Source organism: Geospiza fortis, unplaced genomic scaffold (genome assembly GCF_000277835.1).
Source record: "Geospiza fortis unplaced genomic scaffold, GeoFor_1.0 scaffold242, whole genome shotgun sequence".
NCBI lineage: Eukaryota > Metazoa > Chordata > Aves > Passeriformes > Thraupidae > Geospiza > Geospiza fortis.
Window position 1 is genome coordinate 414,564 of NW_005054574.1, and position 18,915 is coordinate 433,478.

Consider the following 18,915-nt stretch of genomic DNA (forward strand, 5'->3'; position numbering starts at 1 on the left):
CTTCCACAGACCTTACTGCAACACTCTGTGCTAACAGCTGAGGTTCTAAAGCTTAGCTTGATGTGAGGAAACAGCCTGAAGCTGATCAAATAGGTGTGGAAATGTCACTGCAGTGGGATCTGCTCTGGTTTGGAATTCTACATAGTGCAGAACGGGTGCAAGGTGCACTTACTGGGAAAAAACCTCAATCTGGCACTTTGACAGTCATCACCATAATGGAGTGAACATAGGAGAGTTTGGCCTATATTTCAGGTAGTAGAGAGAAAATGTATGCATGGAAAGCTGGAAAAACTCTCTGGATCTTACAGAACTGATTTCTCAGTTTTTATTAACAAAGTGAAGTTTTACAATATTCAAATCGAGTTCTGTTCTGCTGCAGTTTTCTTGGAAACTCTCTCAAGTTGCACATTGCCTTTCAGCTGGAGAGCACCATAATGATGTCTCCCTGCTTGTGTAGTGGGTTAAACACAGAACTGATTCAGGGACACTTGGTTATAGCAGGGGCTTTGAAGGGGCAGTGCCTCTGCCTGCTTGGCAAAATAGAGCTCCCTGCTGTTCAAGTTAAAGGCATGGTTAAAATAGACCCATTAAAAATTTAAATATCATATCCTAAAAATATAGTCATGTTTAATTCAGTGGAACACCAATACATGTGTTACTGAAAATATGCAAAATGTTTAAGAGGCAAAGCAACACAAAAAAAAATCATCAGCTTTTTTCTAAATAGCTTAATAAAGTTCTTCAAATGCAACAGTTTGCCCTCAGACACGCTCCAAGGAAGCTGAACAGGCTGGCCTGACCCTCAAGCTGCCCTCTAAAAATTTGTTTTACAAATTTTACCCGAATGCTCTGATGGTGGTAAGGCCTTCAGCTGTCTCAGAGAAGTGACACAGCAGAGGGAGCTGGGTGCTGTCATCAAGTTCCTGGAGGTCCCTGGGAGTACAAAAAACAACAGATGCCCATTACAATGCAAACATTTCTGTCTGTAGAAATTTTGCTGCACAGCAGACAAGAACAGACATTTTATCTATTGTACATACTCTTTTCAGCATCACACAAAATTTCTATAGTACAGAAAGACACTGGCATGGGAATATAACATTCCTTTTTTTTTGCCACAGGAGCCTTTGAATCATCTCCCTGTTGCCCTCTCCATCTACTTTTGGTCACTTTAAGCTTCTTTCTGCCCCTCAGGAATAATGACATTATCATGTCTCTCCTGGATAAAAACCTGCTATCCATTTTAGACAGATCCTCATTACTTTTTATTCTCACAGATTCTGATATATTAATAACATAAAATTGAATTCAAAACCACTGATTTTAAACTTTATAGCATGCTATTTGTGACTCTTAGGTCAGGTATGTAATAGGGTCTGTGTATCAGGAAGTTTATATATTTTATGACAACAGCTGGCCTAACAAAAAAAGCTGTATTTCCACATAAACTTGGCCTCATTTTCCATATCTAGAAGTACCACAACATGCTGAAAGTGAAATATTTCAGATGATAGCAGATCTTCTCTTTGTGCTGTTAACATTGGTTGTAGCAGAGACAGTACTGACAGAGAAATGAGTGATAAATTTCCCTAATTACTCAGCAATGACACTTCCAAGACCTGTGTGAAGCAACAATATTTAAGTCCAAAAAGTTCCAGTCTTTTAAAAGAAGAACATTTTCCAAACCACAGAAAAAAAAATACATCTTTCTGTAACATTCTGCCATTGGCATAGCAGCCAGTTGTACAAACAGAAGAAAGTCCAGCTCATTAGAAATTAAAACTTGTTATCAAAAGCCTACAAATTTTGCCCACTGTATCAGATAGGCTAGGAGAAACAACTGCTCAATGTTGCTGAATGTTGCAGTGTGCAGAGCTGAATTTGCTGCTGATGTTTTGATGATAAATATATTTCAAATTTATGATGGAAAATACACAGAAGTTTTTGAAAGATGTAATGGAAAATACAACAAAGAGTCAAAGTGCTGCAAGAAATATTGTAAATATTTGCATTTCCAAAAATTATTGAGGCTTATATGCCTGCAAAGGACTGCATGCAAGTGAGTTACTAATACTGGCTGAAGCTATTCCTTCATCCTGCATTTCCCAAGACTAATTTTTAGGGAAATAAATTGGATGTTTTCATTTCTATTGCCCATCAAAAGAACACAAGTCACATCTCAAGCGATTTAAGAGAGTTTAAATTAACAGAATAATTTGAGAGTGAAAACCAGGTCTCCTGATTTGTCAGCCCCCTTGAGATCTGGTGTACTGCCACACACAGCTTCATTTTGGAGGTTTGGTGGGGCAAGAACAAAGTTTCTGAAAAATCTCAGAGAAATTAAGCAACTTATTTCAGATTTAAACATTTCTGCTTTGTGAATTCTGATTACAGAGTTTTCTTCTAAATAAATCTTGGAATATTCTGGCTGATAACAAAAGACTAAGGGATTGAATTTAAGAAAAAACTGGCTTCCTGAAGATTTTTTATGAAATTATAAAATAAATTTAGCACCAGAAGCATGACTCTCATTTTGCTGAAAAAACTGTACTCTTTACACCCAGCCAAGCCACCCTGAATATGGAACACTCTACAGTGGAAATTACTTTCTGTGGAGTTTTTTTCCCCAATATGAAGGAAAAACTATGATTGATGTTAATCCAGGGAATTATTTTATGTTCTCTACTAATGCTCAAATGTCAAGGAGGAGTTTTGACCAGATGCAAACTCAGCTGATTAGCAAACTTCATGTTCATCTCACTCTAGAGCCAAAAAAATGCATTCAGTTGGTGTTACTTCCCCAGATACCCCATTTATAGCCAGGTCAGTTGGGAAGATTCCCCAGTGCATGTCTCAAACTCCTGCATCAGGATCAAAAGCAGGATGCCATGACCATTTCCCCCTTTTTTAGCTCCTACAACCTCATATTCCATTACAGTTCTTATGTACAATATTTCATGGAGGAAACTTTCAGGACAGTTCTTTAATACGCACTTGGAAGCAACCCTGAAGTATTTCTGGATGAAATAAAATGCTATGCCCAGGGGCACGAGGGCTACAAGGAACCATGGAGTGGCATAGGAGATCATCCCAATGGCTGACAGGCAGAGCAAGGTGGATCTGGTCAGAGACTCCAGTGTGGGAGGGATGTGCTAGAGGGAAGTGAAAAACATCCATGAAGAAAAAAATCCTGGTAGCAGCACTATACACCTTTTCCTATCAGAAAAGTGAAATAATACCACTAGATACTCATTGATGTTCTCCTAATATCAGGAGTCTTTCTGTTTCTGTTGGTCTCATAGCCAAATGTACAGGAGTTAAAAAATGAGTCAGTAGGTTTTTGTTTTCTGAAGGTCAGAGTTTAAAAGATCATGGGGAAATAGGAGCCATTTCCACCTCATTTATATATCAGGCAAGGAAGAGAAAATTGTTCTTGATATGCCAGATATTTAGAGAAGTAGAATGCTCTGTCTCATAATTTTTATTCCATATTCCCATCAACCTTACATTCAGCATTATTGTTCATCCAAAAATTTTAATGCACAGTCATAGTGAAAGCTCTTCCTCTCCCTGGATGCTTTAAATCCACAAGTTCTGCCAGCCATGGTGGAACATTTATTTGTCATACCTACTCCCATATATTCAAAGTTGTTATATTTTACTGTGTTTCCTGTTTCAAGTCCAAAATCTGATGTTTTCTTAATCCAGATCTTCCAACAGAATCAACCATTCTGCATATGAAGAAATTAAGAGCCACCACCTCCCACTATGTTTATTTTAAGTGTTACTTGCCCGCATTATTACAAATGTGTGTACTTTTTGAGTGTCCCTATTATCATTCCCTGAGCCTGGTTTTGCTATGCCTTTCTCTACTGAATATTTTAGTACATCATCTTATTCAGATCTACATGAAAATTTGCAGAGTCAGGATAATAGAACAGAATATATTGCTACATCTACCTGATCAATGATATTTGTATCAGCAGAGAAGCGATTCAGAATTAGCCCCAGCGGAGTCATGTCAAAGAACCTATTGGACAAATTAAAACCAAAAAGTAACCTGTAGAGGAATTCCAGGCTTGGATTTAAAGTCCAGTCAGACAGAAAACAGAGCTATGTACAGCCATTGTCTAAAACAAAGCAATAAATATGAATAACATGCCAGATCATCTTATCTGCATCTTAACTGTCTAAATGCTTCTTTTGGCACTTTCCCCTGGAAAAAAAATTGTCTCCTCTTCCACAAACCTGCTGTCTTCTGTCCTGATCTTTCCTTCTTGCTCCATCAGGATTTAAGATCTCTTCCAAAGATCACAGCCTGTTCTTGGCTGCTGCTCAGCCTCCTTCTTATGGGCACTAACCCCAGATGTTGGGAAGCACTGTGACAAATTTATTTGTTCTTCAGGCATCCTTTGGCCATTCTGCTGCCTGTGAGACCCTGAGTATTGTGCACAGAAGAAGCCTTGGTGCCCACATGGTCTGACATCATAGCCATTGCCCAGAGCTGGAGCTAGGTGCCCTGGAGCATGAACTGCCCTCAGGGCTGCCCTTGAGCACCCTGAAGGGGTACCAGCTTTCTGAAACATTCCAGCCAAATAAAAAATGGGCAAAATTTCACGTTCTTTCATGGAATGTTTCCCCCCCCATGGTTATCTCACTAATTATTTTCCCTTTCTGAGGTCTTGAAGGAAACAGGTCAAATTCAAGGTCTTTTCCTGGGAGTAACCTTGAAGCTACAAAGAGGACAGGTTTTGACCATGTAGCTTTCCATGGACATAATTTTTGCTGTACCTGATTGGCCCAAGGATGATCTTGTTGAGGAGATTATGGTGCAGGTTCTTGGCTGCTGTGAGGCCCATCCACTCCACAGTCAGGGATGTGATGAGGCAAAGGACAATCCCAGCTCCAGAGAGGATGCTGAAGACAGCTACATGATAAGTCTAATGGAATGACAAATACATCAATCCTAGAAATAATCACCCATTTTTCTTTTCTGCTAGGAAGTTCCCAAGGTACCTAGTGCCCATCAGCTACAATATCTTATCTCTTGTATTACATAATTATATATCATCTTTGGGAAATAAAAGAAATATGATGGAACTGCCGTGATGGAACTGCAATTCATTAAGTCCACATAATTAGAAGTTCTGGCAGGTCTAAGATCCCTCACTCTATTCTACCCCTCAAGACCTTGAAATGATAGCTCTTAGAGCTGTGAAGACTGATTATGTGGACAAAAAGAAAGGATTGTTAGCCAAGAAACAGGGAAACCAAGTAGAACCTCTCAAGAATTAAGGCATTTGAGAGACGTTGGAAAGTTCCACTTTAGTAAGTTCAAGCATTATGAAATTCACAGAGCAAATCCTAAACTGATCTGCCAGGGTTATAGCACATTTAAGCCTTCTGAAAGTCTAGTAAGTGGATTCCATGAGATCTTGTACTTGAGTCAAATTTACAGCTATAAGCAGATTGTACTTTAGCAGAACAATTGAAGACTTCCATTAATATTTTTCTGGCAGGAAAAAAACTACTTGACAGCCAGTACTTAGGAAAGTGGGGTCATTGACTTAGAAGACCAGTTGTAAAATCCAGATGGAAAAGTTTAGTATAAGGCTCCTTACTTTGAAAGGTCAGATATTTTTCTACCCTCAAATATTCTTCTGTTTGAGTTCTGAATTGTCAAAATTATTGATAAAATTTGAATTGCCTTATTTTAACATTAAGAATCCATTCATCCTGTATAATAATCTACCTGTGATTTCAATCCAGCTGGCTTCTAGATGAAAAGCAGAACATTACTTTAGAACATGTTTTTTTTTTTCATTTTTTTCCTTGTCAGGCTTCAATATCTGGCTCACCTTCTCTTTGCTCTTATCCTCATCAGCATTCCTGGCTTCATTTGCATTGTCCATGGATGTCCATGTAGCAAGCCAGTAATCTATGGCCACAATAACTGAGTGTTTCAACAGCTTGGAGAAAATCATCAGAAAGAGTAAAAAAAATCCTCCAGAGGTTAGATATCTCCAACAGGTTTTCCATGGCATCTTTGTCCTGAGCCTCAAGACAGTTGACATGTTATCATCTTCATCTTCTTCCTCTTCCTCCTCTGTGACTCAGACATTTGATCAAGTTAGCATGGATTCAATAATAACTATACCTTGTTTTACTGGATTTGTTGGGCATTTTTTTCTTCTGCTTTGAATTTAAAGTCAAAATTCAATTTGTCATTTAAGAACAGCAAACACTTCAGACACATTTTCGTAAGACTTCCCCTGCTCTCTTTAGCTATTCTAGAGTTTGCCAGTCTTTGACTTGTCACAGTTTTGTTAAGAAAAAGTTTTTATAAACCAAGTCTTCACTATTTATTATTTGGAGCAGAGACCAGGCCTTTCCCAACCAGTTGATCAGTTTTTATTATACAGTCAGAAGAGCAATTTGGAAGATTTTAAAAACCCTCCAAACTTTTCCATCCAGACACTTCATCATCTGTTTGCATGAACAAGTTCAATTTTCCCTTCAGTCAATAGTACTAAAATAATAATTGATCGCATGCTATTGAAACACAAATGGTAGAAGATTTCTGCTGCGGAAAAAAATTTATTTCAGAGATGTATAAACATGAAATTTAATTTTTTTATTGCAGATAATAAGAATATATCTCTCACGGCCCTGCAGGAGGGAAATTTCCCCAAGGAAAGAAAATGTTCACATGCTCTTGACAGCTACCACATTTTTTTTCCTTTACAATTTTTAATGTTGTTGTACTTCTATCTCATCCCACAATAACTCCAGGCACTGTGAGTTAGCAAAGACATTAACTTGTTTTGATACATCCTTATCTCTGCATGATGTTTAGGGAAATATATGGAGAATCCCTTGAACAAGTCCTATTGCAAACAGGTCAAAATGTTGGACTTTCCACTATTATTACCAAGTGTCATCAATAGAGTTACACTTTGCTGCTAAGAACTGCCAGCTATTAAAGTGGAAAGGCAATGAAAAATGGTGTTAGAGAAAGTGAAATTGTAAAACAAACCTTCATCTTCATCTTCCAGTTGTGACTTGGATTCTCTGGGGTACATGGCCCTTCTAAGGGTTTTTCTCTCAAGAGTTGTCTGGTCAGCTTCCATATCCTGGAATAATTAGGTTATCATTATTATTATTATTATTTATTAATAATAGATTATATTAATTTAAAGGTCATTTATTAATTTGAGAGCTTAGCTGTTCAAAAATTGTAGTAGTACTTGCAGTAATCTCAAAGAGACTTTATATGGATCATTTAACTTACAGAATGGAAAAAACACAGTATTTTTCAATTTAAATTTCAGAGAATTCAACTTTGCCCACTTCTTTCCCTCTCTCTGTCATTCTTTCATTCCCTCTCTTCTGGAATGGAAAAAACTTTAAAAATAGTCTTTAGAGAATCCTAAATGTCCATGGCAATAACAGAATAAAAGGGTAAGAGATACCATAGGAAGCCTCTGGGTGCAACCCTTGCCACACCAAAGGATCAGTTGTGCATCACATTTCCAAGGGTTTCTTGGCTAGGATGTGCGTACAAACCATCCATGATGGATATAACACACACTTCCTGGACAATCTATTCCAGCCCCTAAAACTCCTTACAGGTCATGTGGTTTTGCCCTAAAGTCAAGTTGAAAATGTGCTTCAGACATGGTTTGGGTTTCTTTGAAATTGAATGACAAATATTTCTTTGCAGAAAAGTCATCCTTGCCTAAATGCTCTATTTACCTTTTCCAACTCTTGATCTTGGCGATTCATCAGAGTTTTCCAGTGTTCATATAGCTCAACATCCTTGTTTTGGATATCTTTTAGTGTCCCTTCTCTAAGCACCATTCCATCCTTCATTGCTATGATCTAGGGGAGAAAGCACCCAGCACTCAACAACACAGATACCATAATCACTGACCTGGATCCTACAAGATATGTCTCACCATTAGTGACAATACCATTATGCAAATTTCTGTCTTAATTTTATTCAATATTTTATTAATAACTTCTTAAGTCTGCTGTCTCAGCTCATAAACTGAAACTTGTATAAGTCATGCTTTCCTGCAATCAGACAGGAAAAAGCATTGAAAAGAAGGGATAGACAGTTGCATTCTCCAGGCCTTTTAATGAACAAAAAAACTCTACTCAAATAATGTAAAAATAAATAGTTCTTCCACTATAAAATCTGTGTTAGCTAAAGTGGCAGTTAGCCACATGGCATACAGAATTAAGGAGGGACTGTATTGCAGAGAAAAGCAATAATCCCATTAAATGTTATGGTGTTAACTTCAGGAATTGCCAAGACTGCTTAGAGTAGCAAGCCTCTGAATAAAATTTCAATTCTGATGGGAATTTTTCAATTTTTCAATAATATCCTGATGCCTGCTTCTGGCAATCATCCTTAGCAAATTTTCCCCTGGTACCTCTTCTCTTACCCAGTCAGCATGTGGCAGATATTGTAATTTATGTGTCACCAGAACAAGAGTCCTCTTGTCTTCTTGCAGAAACTTCAAAATTCCTTCCTGCATTAAGTGATCGCTTAAGTGAATGTCCAGTGCAGAGAATGGGTCATCCTGCAACCACATCAAATTGAAAAATATTAGAACAGGATACAAAAGTGAGGTTTATCCCTAAAAAAGTATTTTTAAAATAGGAAGCATCTGTCTTTACTGATGTTTCATCTCTCTCTAGTGACTATGGCCCAGTCAGAGGGCTGTGCTCCACTGAGCTGGAATCCACTGCTCTTCAGTTCAGAGCAATGGACTCAGCTTCATTTCTTGTGTCTGGCTGTGTGTAGAGTTGGTGCCTCACTAACAGAGTGCAGGAACACCAGAACTGAAATTTCCCATCCAAATTTGAAAATGCCAGGATCCAAAGCCAAACATGGGCCCAATTTTGGTGTGAAACTGGCAAAGGAAAATTAAAGCAGAGTTAGCAACTCTTCTGATTTCCTCCAAACTAAACTACATACATGCTTGGTCTTTACAGTGAGTGTGGCTGGAAATAAGGCAACATTCAGATAAGGATATCAATATGTAAACATTTTTTCTTCAAGAAGTCTCTCCTTAATTTTGAAGAGGCTCAAACAGCCCTTTCATTAACCTCCTGAAATTCCTAATATGCCTTGAAAGTAATATCAGAGAAGGGAAAAGCTGTCCAACTCCACAGCACTCTGCAGGAGAGTGCTGAGCCCTCAGACTGTTCATGATGGTTCCTTATCGGTAATCCTGCTGATTTCTGTGGGACTCTGCTGATAGTAGGTCACCACTGAGAGCAAGAAGGAGTTAAGACAATCTGTTCCACTCTTCCAGCGTAAATCTGTGCAGAAATTCCCGCCTTCATCGGTCTCCCAGGATGTTTTGACGCTGCCTCTCTATAGTTTGGTTTTGGAGTTGAATGGAAGTCCCCATAGGTCTTTTAAATATAAACTAAATATATGGAATTACGGTTTTTTACTAACTTTGCGTGCTCCATGTGAAAAAGAAAAATCTTACCAAGAAGACAATGTTGGTGTTCTGGTAGAGCGCTCGAGCTACACAGATTCTCTGTCGTTGGCCTCCACTTAAATTAATCCCCTAATGATTCAAATGGATCAGAAATAGGCATCTTTGAATAAACATTATGACAGGCCTTTGGAAATGTGATTTTTTTACAATTATAGGATTTATAGTAAATAAAAAACGTCATTAAAATGCTAATTCTATTGATAAACAAGCATAGTCCTCATATAATGTCAGAAGAAAAGTTGTTATTCATGCATAAGTGTAAATTATGAAAAGCTGCTCTGAGCACAAGTAGGCTTTTTAAATTGAAAATGTAACCAATACCAGCATCAAATTCTGCAAGCAAAATATGGGAGACTTTGGTCAAGAAATCCCATTTGAGAAATAGCTGAAGAAGCTGAAGAGATTTCAACTTTTTTGGGTAGTAACCCTTGGTGAATTACAATTATTTACCAGTCTGGCAGCCCAATACAGACTAGAACTGTCTGAGTGACATCAGGATGTCATCAGTGTCATCAGAAGACATGTATCTTCTTAATACAAAGGCCAAGCAGAGACTAAAGCATTCACATTATTTACCCTTTCTCCAATTTCTGTCTGGTCACCAAATGGCAGTAAGTCAATATCAGGCTGCAGAGAACAGGCATCTGTAACAGCCTTGTACCTGGAAAAACAACGTGGTCATTGCTATTGTTTACCCAGCCACTCACTGCTAACACAAAAACCTCCAGGTAGATGTCACCACGAAGCTTTTATTGCTCTGTGATGGCTGGATAATTGTTAAAATAAGTAGGGCAAAATGATTATTGAGAAATAATCCTAGAGCATTGTAAATGAAACATTGTAAAAAAATTACATCTTTATGAGAAGCCTTTATTGGCAAGACTGTTTTTAATTATGTAAATTATTGAATACATTCCTCCCTATCATGGAGTTGTTTTGTTGGACTCCAGAGCGTTTGAAGACATTTTCCATTGAGCTTTTATTCTTCCCCCTTTAAATGCCTCTTCATTTTCTTTGGAGTGATGTTACAGGACAAAGGATCCTTACAGTGCTTCTGGTCATACCAGAACCAGCAAAACTACTTGCAAAATTTCGAAATTTTTTTGATGAGATTTCTGGTCTGTAGCAGGTGATCTGCTGATGAGCAGCTGAGATCAGACTATATGAGTGATGAAATTCAGCCTTGCCCCTTTGCAGCTAGTGAAACAAGCTGATGGATGCAGTGGCTGAAGAATCTGGTCCCTGAAATGTTGGTGCTTTTCTGGATTTTGAGGCATTTGGTCATGGTTAGGTTTTATCAAGCCAGAATGGAGTCATACATCTTAACACAACACAGACTGAGAGCAACTGGGTGTATTTTCAGTAACCGAAAATAGAGAGAGTGTTGCCTTTGAAAACTCAGCAATTTGTTTTCCTTAAGTCCAGTCACTTTTACCACATTTGTTAATTGACCTTTTAGAAGGCTGGAAGAAGCAGGTGCTGGGTAGGCACAATAGAAGCTGTGCACCTCAGCTTTCACACTTCCTTCTCCTGTATTTCTAAAGGAAGAATTAAGGCCATTCCCTGGAGGCACCCCATCTCCATAAATGCTGTTTTTGGAAAGTGGCTGCTCCAGTAACTTGATCACAGCAGGATTAGCACATAAACTCAGTGGAAACATGCCTAGAATCCCTGTTTCCAGAGTCCTTTGGCAACCTTGGGCTCCATGAAACAAAAGACAATTACATAAGTAGTCTCCAGAGATGGGATTCTTCTCACCTTGGAAATGACACATACGGCTTCAGCTGTATTCTATGGAGAGCCACTGCCACTGTGGGATTTCTCACAAACATCTTGGACATGTGCTCTGGTTAGAGGAGCATCCTGGCTTAAACCAGAAACCTTCCTCTGAGTCAGGTCAGCTAAATCCACCACAGGTTTAGCATGCACTGATTGATATTTTCCAGAATCTACAAACATCCTCCAGAAGATGCCAAAAAGCCCTCTTTAAAAGGAGCTGCCAGGTGTTTTTGCAAGGAGGTGGATATTTACCTCTGCTTATTAAAGGGGCTGCCAAAGATGATGTTCTCCTCCACGGTGGCATTGAGCAGCCACGGCTTCTGAGCTGCATAAGCCACGGAGTACCTGTTCCTACTGCAGACAGACATAGAGCTTTAGTAAGAAACAAAGCCCTCACACTATAGAATGTCTGATAATCAGGTTTTTTAAAGTTAATTTCATGAATGCGCATTCAGAAAAACACAGGGAAATGCATGAGCAAAACAAAAAGAAGGGAAGAGTTTTAAATTCAATGCTTTTGTTAGAACAGCACCCACTCTCTCCCCTGATGGCAAAATCTACACTCTGGGTTGCATTCTATTCTACTATAAAAGGCTGGTACCTACCTCAATCTAGTAATTGCAATTCAAATCCAAAAGCAAATTGCAAATTATACTAGAAATATTAAATTCCCACGGGAATAGTTATTTGGCATTATTTTCTCTTAACATGAAAACATGAAGGGAAAAGGCACTGTTCAAATGGCATTGGCACACTTGCTGCTTTCTGAAGTGTGAGATTATTTTAAGTGGCCACACATATAAATACTTTTTTCTCAGTGAATACTTTTTTCCCTTTCAGTTTATTAGATCCTCAATGATATTGGAAAAGAGGGCAGTTTAATACAGATTGGGAAGAAATCACAGGGAGCCTCCCAAGGATTTATTAGACATACCTTAAATGTGTCTAAATGCCTATTGACATTTGTCAATAGGGGCATGAATGTTCTTTACTTCTGTCTGTTTTTCTAAGGTACAGCAGCAAAAATGGTCATATAATTTCAGAAATTTTTCTGAGATGCCCAAGGTGATGTGAGGAAGGAGGTGTGAACTGGCACCAGCTCATGGATCTGAACACTTAGAGAATCATGGAACGGCCTGTGTTGGAAGGGACCTTAAAGATCATCTTGTTCCAACCCCTTTCATGGGCTGGGACACCTTCCACTAGCCCAGCTTGCTCAGATCTCCATCCAACCTGGCCTTGAACACTTCCAGGGATGGGGCAGCCACAGTTTCCAGGGATGGGGCTGCCACAGCTTCTGAGCAGTCTGTACCAGGGCCTCACTACACATTCAATAAAGAATTTTTTTCTAATATCCAATCTAAATCTGCTCTCTGTCAGTGTGAAGCCATTTCCCTTGTCCTGTCACTCCAGGCCCTTGTAAAGAGTCTCTCTCCATCTTTTCTTTAGGCTTCATACTGGTTCTGGAAGGCCACAATGAGGTTCCTTTGCTTCGTCTCTTTGATGGTATTGCTTCCACCCAAACATTTGCTTAGCTTTACTTGTAAACATGTAGGATTTACTATTGAGAGAGGGGTGCTAAGGCAGGAGAAACAGCTGGTTAGAAGCTGTCAGCAATATCCCAAAACTTCCAGGAGTTTTAGCTGTTCATATGCGCTTGTATGAAATACGTCCTCAAGATTATGGGGCAGCAAACCATGGTGTGGCTCCCAACCACAGCTCTGTGTGCCACTACCTCTCTCTCATTTATGACATACTTTTAGTGGAGCTTGTCTTTCTTTTAAACCTGGAGCCAGGGGTGGAGTCCCTGCTTGGCTTCAGCTGGAGCTGAGCTGGCTCCCTTTGTGCCCTGCTCCATCCCATGCCAGGTTAGGCACCATGGGGCACCCAGTGCTGGGCAGAAAACTCAAGAACATGTGGGAGGAGACACCTAATGGTGCCTCATACCTAGAGATTCTGCCTTGCATAGCAAGGAGCACACTGAACTCACACTGTGGTCAGATGGGAGCTGAGCATCTTTCAGACAAGAGACAGAGGTAGTGATTCACTGGCTGGAGAAGTGTGGGATCCACTGGATTTGCACAGTCTATGAATTAATCCCACAGGAAACAATTATCAACATGGTAAGGAAACAGGGAGATGGCTTAAGAGCACAAAGATGAGGATTTGGGGAAATTCTGAAGAAATTAATGATTGTTTTATGATACACTAGAAAAGAAATAATACCTTCTGGATGCTTCAAAAGAAGGTTCAGTTTCATTTACACTGTAAGTTATGGTAAATGACATTTAGTAAGCAGGAAATATAAAGAATAACATTTTGTGCTAGTTTTACACACAGTGAACCTGGAGTTAATGACATACTTTAAAACTCATCATAAGTCTGGGTTTTTATGCTCTTAAAGGGAAAACAAACAAGGTCTAAGCAAAACCATAATACTTCTTGAAATGTGACAGTTTCGTATCTACAAGGCATAGTGGCTGAACAGGCAAATTATGTTGTTAGAAAATGTATTTAAAATTAAAATTGTATCATAAAACCTATTAAAAATTAAAATATTAATATTGCATGGCAAGCAGTAAGTTAGCTTCTCCACACAGTTCTGCCAGGGGCCTGCAGAAGTTGATAACTGATGCCAAATTTCCCCTGGAATAAAGATGAGTTTTGCAGCAACACTGTAGGATCAGAACAGATTTTGAATCTCTTTGTAGCACGAAGGCTGCATAAAGCTGTGCACAGCCCTACAACATGTAGGTTTTCCTTGTCATCCTCCACTTCTTAAGGATCATATTCTCAAGAAATACATTCTGAAGAACATTCAAATATTGGCAATGACATGAATGATTTTGCAGTTGCCTCTTTTTGTTAATTGACTTTTTAACTGTGCCAAGAGCCTGGAATGGCAGGCAAAGTTGTTTTGGACCAGCAATGATGCTCATTCCAGGCATGGGGATGCATCATTGCAAAGTGCAAAACCTAAAAGAGATTATACCAGGCAAATAGAAACAGGCATTGGAAGGGGGTAGAAAACTCATGCTAGAACATTATTTTCCTGGCTTTAAATAAAAAGCCATGAACAAATAAATCCTCTTCTCTCAGGCCTATGAATACTCCAGATGAAATACTTTTATGTTGAGACAGAAATGACTGCTTGACTGCTGGGATACCAGCAAATGCAGCTGCAATCATTAGCAGGCTATCCAAGACTAGAAAGAGCATAAAAATTCTAATAGCAAGCAGGGTCCTTGGAATGCCAGACTCGTGGATTAAGCATCTTCCCAAAATGTCAGAACTGAGACATGTTGTTTTCTGTGCTGCACAGGAGCTTTCTGAGGACTTGGATAATTCAGCCCTCCTAAAATGCACAGTCTGTGTTTTCTTCATGCACCAATTCCCAGAAAATGTGCTGCATCAGAGTACCTGAGACATAAGTCTCAGAAGTGTCAGAGAGCCACACACAGAGGCTCAAAACAGACAGTCCCTCACTAAAACTTGGTCTCTCATTCAGCACAAGCTTCCTGACTTCCTTACAATGGAAAAAAAGTCACAAGAAAGCAAAAGATGAAATCTAAGAAGAGATTGAAAAGGGACTGGAAATTAGTTGAAGGCAAACAAGAAGAAGAAACCCTAAACTTGCTCTGTTCAAGACCTCCAAACTTCTATTAGGAGAGCATTGCAGTGATAAAGAGAAAATGCTTTCAGGTATAAGTTTGGGAGCACCTTCTGAACTGCAAGTCAACAAAAACTGGGCACAAGCCTTGCAAGACTCCTTGCAATTCCATGCCAGATTTAATCTGCTTGCCATGATAACCAAACAGACTTTCTCAATGGGTAAGGACTAATTTTAGGAGCTCTGTCTCTTAAACACTTTTTCCTTGGTTAGAAATTTCATTCCCAGCTTAGCTTGACAAATAGACTTTGATTCTCCGAAATTATGAATGAGATTTCTGTGAGAATCCACATTTACCAATAATCCCATGAATAAACACAGAGAAGACCTTTAGTGAGCTGGGACTTTCACAAACAAGGGGATTGAGTATTTGGGTTTATACTTAATACCCTGCTGAATCTGAGAGAGTGATGTGATTGCAGGGCATGGGAGTGGGCTGAAATTGAAGCTCCTGAGATTTCTAAAAAGGGTATTTTATTTGCCTGAGGGGATTAGCATTTATTTCCTCTAGTTCATTTATTTATTGTAATGTGGCTATTTATACTGATTTTTAGCTGTACTATAAAATATGCATATTGCCCATAATGGGGTGTGGTAAGTTCAAGTCTGAAATGGTAGGAAGGCCAAACTAATCAGTCATTTTTATAGGATTTTGAATATATAAGATGAAAAAACAAACAAACAACAACAAGAAAAAAAATCAATTGAAATCAAGGTTTTAGGAAAAGTAAAAAAAGACCTCTTGTTGAGGTTTAGACACTTTTATGGTAATTCATAATATTTTAAAACAGACTAAAGCATGTCTGAGCAGGCCCTGATTCCCTCATTCTACAAAGTAATGAGGGAGGAGAAGGAAGATGCACAAAATCTCTGGGACACCCCTGTAGCCACAGAATGAACCATTTCCTCTGCTAATATAAGCAGGAAATTGAGGCAAGATGAGGACCAAGCATCTACAGAAATTCCATACAGGAGTTTCGAGAAATTTAGACCTGTGCCTGCAACCAGAACTGGTAGTTCTGCTGGTTTTGGCCACTGACTTTTGTATGATGATTTTTTTATCCCTCCAGTGATCATTATGCCCTTCAGTGCTTTCAGTGAGCTCCTGTGGTTGTAATCTTTGGGTGAGTGTTGCTCTTGGCAATATTTCTGAGGGGAGCACTGACTTTTCCTAATATTTGTCACATCCTTCTGAATAATTGAGGACAAAACAGGCCATTTTTGAGGCTCTATTTAACAGTTCTTGTGTTTCCTGAGCTTTTCAATTAGTATACAACAAGCTGTTTGCACAGAAACCATTTCAATGCAAAAAAAAAAAACATGTAGCAAGTGACAGTTTCCACTTAGCCCCTATTGGCTTGGCAGTCTGAGAAGATTGTTTGGCTTGATGTGCATGAGGGGAATACCTGTTGTAGTAATCTCCATGGAACTAGGGAAAGCACCATGGAGAATTGAAAATAGGAATGCTGAGACAGCAACATAATTTCCTGTCTCCCTGACCCCCGCCCCAAAGCTTATCCCTGTAACCCTATAGGCCATGTTACTTTAACCCTTACTATTGGTCAAATCTGGATTCCCCCTAACCCTATAAAAGAGGCATTCTTTAGCCCATTCGAGAGAAGAGCTGTCGCTGGACCCTTCGCAGATCCCCTCAATAAAACCATCTCTGCGGAACCCCAGAACACCTCCTTCTCCTCTCTCTCTGCTGTCTGCTGCAGCCTAAGCCAAGGGCAAACTTACCTAGCAAGCAAGAGCTGAAATCCTAAGAGCTTGCAATCACCATCACTACTGAGCTTGCTAAGGGAGTTAGCCTGCGGCATTGGCCTCAAGCTAGCCTGGCTCTCGGGCACCCTGTGTCCCTGGGGACTGGACTCCTGAGCTATCTTGCACTGCTTGGTAATAAGGCCAGAACAGAGGCTTTATTAACCTGTCTCTGCATGATTCTCGCAAATTATTAAGAAATAACTTATTAATAAATAACTCTCATCTGAAATAGGCTTGGCTGAATGACTACACTCAGCCCCATGCACCAATGTCTAACAAGCCTCTCAAGCTGATTGCTCGCTAGGAAAACAAAAACCAAGCTCCATGTCTAAGGATGTCACATTTCTCGGCCACGTCTCATATAAGTGGGAAAAACTAAGACCCAGCCCATAAGATTTGCCCTGGCCAAGATCTTTTACAGAAAGATACATGGCCATGCTTTATTTCCCTGGGATGCCAAGGCAGTGACAACCCTGGCAGCAGGACACACAGCTCTCACAGCAGTCAGCCTCCACAGCAACAGGGCATTTGAATCCCAGTGATGCCTTGCAGGATTGTCCCAATACAACTGGGGCTGCAATCTTATCCATGCTTACAATTACTGTGTTGTTACAGCTGAATTTGTAAAGGAATTCACCTAGCCTGCATTTCATCCCTGGATCAGTTGCTGCGTTAGTCATGCATGGAGAATCACATGGAAAGGGACTTAAAAGAGTAAATAGAACCTTTATTAAGGTTTTACAAAATACAGGAGCCACTTAGTTAAATACCTGAAGTCTCCTTCTGTATTCATCTGTCTGCCAGGCAGTCTGAAATTACCAGCAAAATATAACCATGTTTGCATCAGCTATATCACAATTATAGTGTACAAGGAAAAAAATCTGAGGTGTTGGCTAGAACCTGAGTTTCTTGATGTTGTGGTGATGTACAGGCTGTTAATCAACTGACAGCATAATTCTATCTCTTGAGCAATATTAAACTTAGTTTTTTTCACAATTCATAATTACAAAACATTTCATAAGCTGTATCTATTATGTTTCTCATTTTTCTAATCTTTCCAAGGTTCCATATCTTTATCTAGGAAAAATCTGAGTCTTTCTCAAATACTTCTTTCAAAACAATTGTGAGAATCATTTCAAGGTACATTCTACTTATTCCTTTTATTTTTTTTTTAATTACTGAGAAAAGCAATGTCTGATTATGGTATAAAAACCTTCATTGCATGTCTCAAAGAAATTAACTGGGGTAGGTCACATCTTCTTCTTCCTTCAAAGCCTAAATTCATATGTAATTAAACTAAATTTAGTGTAGCCTTGGCTTCAACTGTACCTGCTACTCCAGTGAGATCATATGTTTAGAATAGCAGAAAGTGAAGAATAGCTAGAGAGCAAAAATGCCATGGATACTATCACAGGAAAAGCAAAAAAAAATCCAGTTTACAACATTGCTGTAAGAAAAATATGACAAAGGATGTTACAAGTCAAGGGATGGGGCAACAAAATATTTGTCTCTGTGACAAAATTCCCTCTTTTCTCAGCAAAAAGATAATTGAGAGGAGTTTGGCTTGATAGTTTTAAAGAAACAGAACTGATCTTTAAAACCAAAGAACAAGTCTTGGGGTTACAGCACTTCACTTCCACTGTCGCTGCCCTGCCAAGGCTTGAGGAGTGCTTGCTGCCCCACTTCATTTTTCTGGGAAGTTCTCATTCACTGGTTCTGAATCCAAGGCCTGACCTCATGGGCAGTTCTCCTTTCAGAAACAGCTTTTGCCCAGCCTTTACTTTTAAGGTGCTTGGTGTGCTCAGGCTGCTTTTTGAATTTATTACTGTGAAGAATGACACTGTTCCATAGGTGAGGCTTGGGTGGGTACCAGGGAAGGAGAAAAGCATTGCTCACATGTAATTTTTTTTTCTGCCAGCAGTAGCTGCAGCTGTAAGTGGAAATGCATCCTTTCTGTTAGGCTGGCACCCCACAGATCCCACTGGGCTGTAGAAGCTCCACACTTTCACTGGTGGGTACAGGAACAATATGACAATGCTGCCCTTCAATTATAGTGAGTACTGAAGTCTATTTGATAAAAGGAATAGCCTATGCTTTCTATCCAGGTCATTTGCTAGGCCAGTATATTAGATATTAATCACCAGACTAGCCTCTTTCACTTCCTGAGGAACCCTGCTATGC

General features: G+C 39.3%; 1 protein-coding gene across 1 annotated transcript in view; it reads right to left on the reverse strand.

Annotated features, from left to right (window-relative positions):
• The window catches only part of ABCC9 (ATP binding cassette subfamily C member 9), a 71,107-nt gene that overhangs the window by 16,894 nt on the left and 35,298 nt on the right, over window positions 1–18,915 (reverse strand). Inside the window, exons 21-33 of the mRNA XM_031064254.1 lie at window positions 17,505–17,543; window positions 13,527–13,565; window positions 11,553–11,654; window positions 10,098–10,182; window positions 9,510–9,590; window positions 8,451–8,588; window positions 7,756–7,881; window positions 7,037–7,133; window positions 5,859–6,106; window positions 4,792–4,940; window positions 3,961–4,030; window positions 2,995–3,152; window positions 841–933 (exon numbers count right to left, since the gene is read on the reverse strand). Coding sequence (XP_030920114.1) covers window positions 841–933; window positions 2,995–3,152; window positions 3,961–4,030; window positions 4,792–4,940; window positions 5,859–6,106; window positions 7,037–7,133; window positions 7,756–7,881; window positions 8,451–8,588; window positions 9,510–9,590; window positions 10,098–10,182; window positions 11,553–11,654; window positions 13,527–13,565; window positions 17,505–17,543 — 1,425 coding nt within the window. The remainder of the gene's footprint in view (window positions 1–840; window positions 934–2,994; window positions 3,153–3,960; window positions 4,031–4,791; window positions 4,941–5,858; window positions 6,107–7,036; window positions 7,134–7,755; window positions 7,882–8,450; window positions 8,589–9,509; window positions 9,591–10,097; window positions 10,183–11,552; window positions 11,655–13,526; window positions 13,566–17,504; window positions 17,544–18,915) is intronic.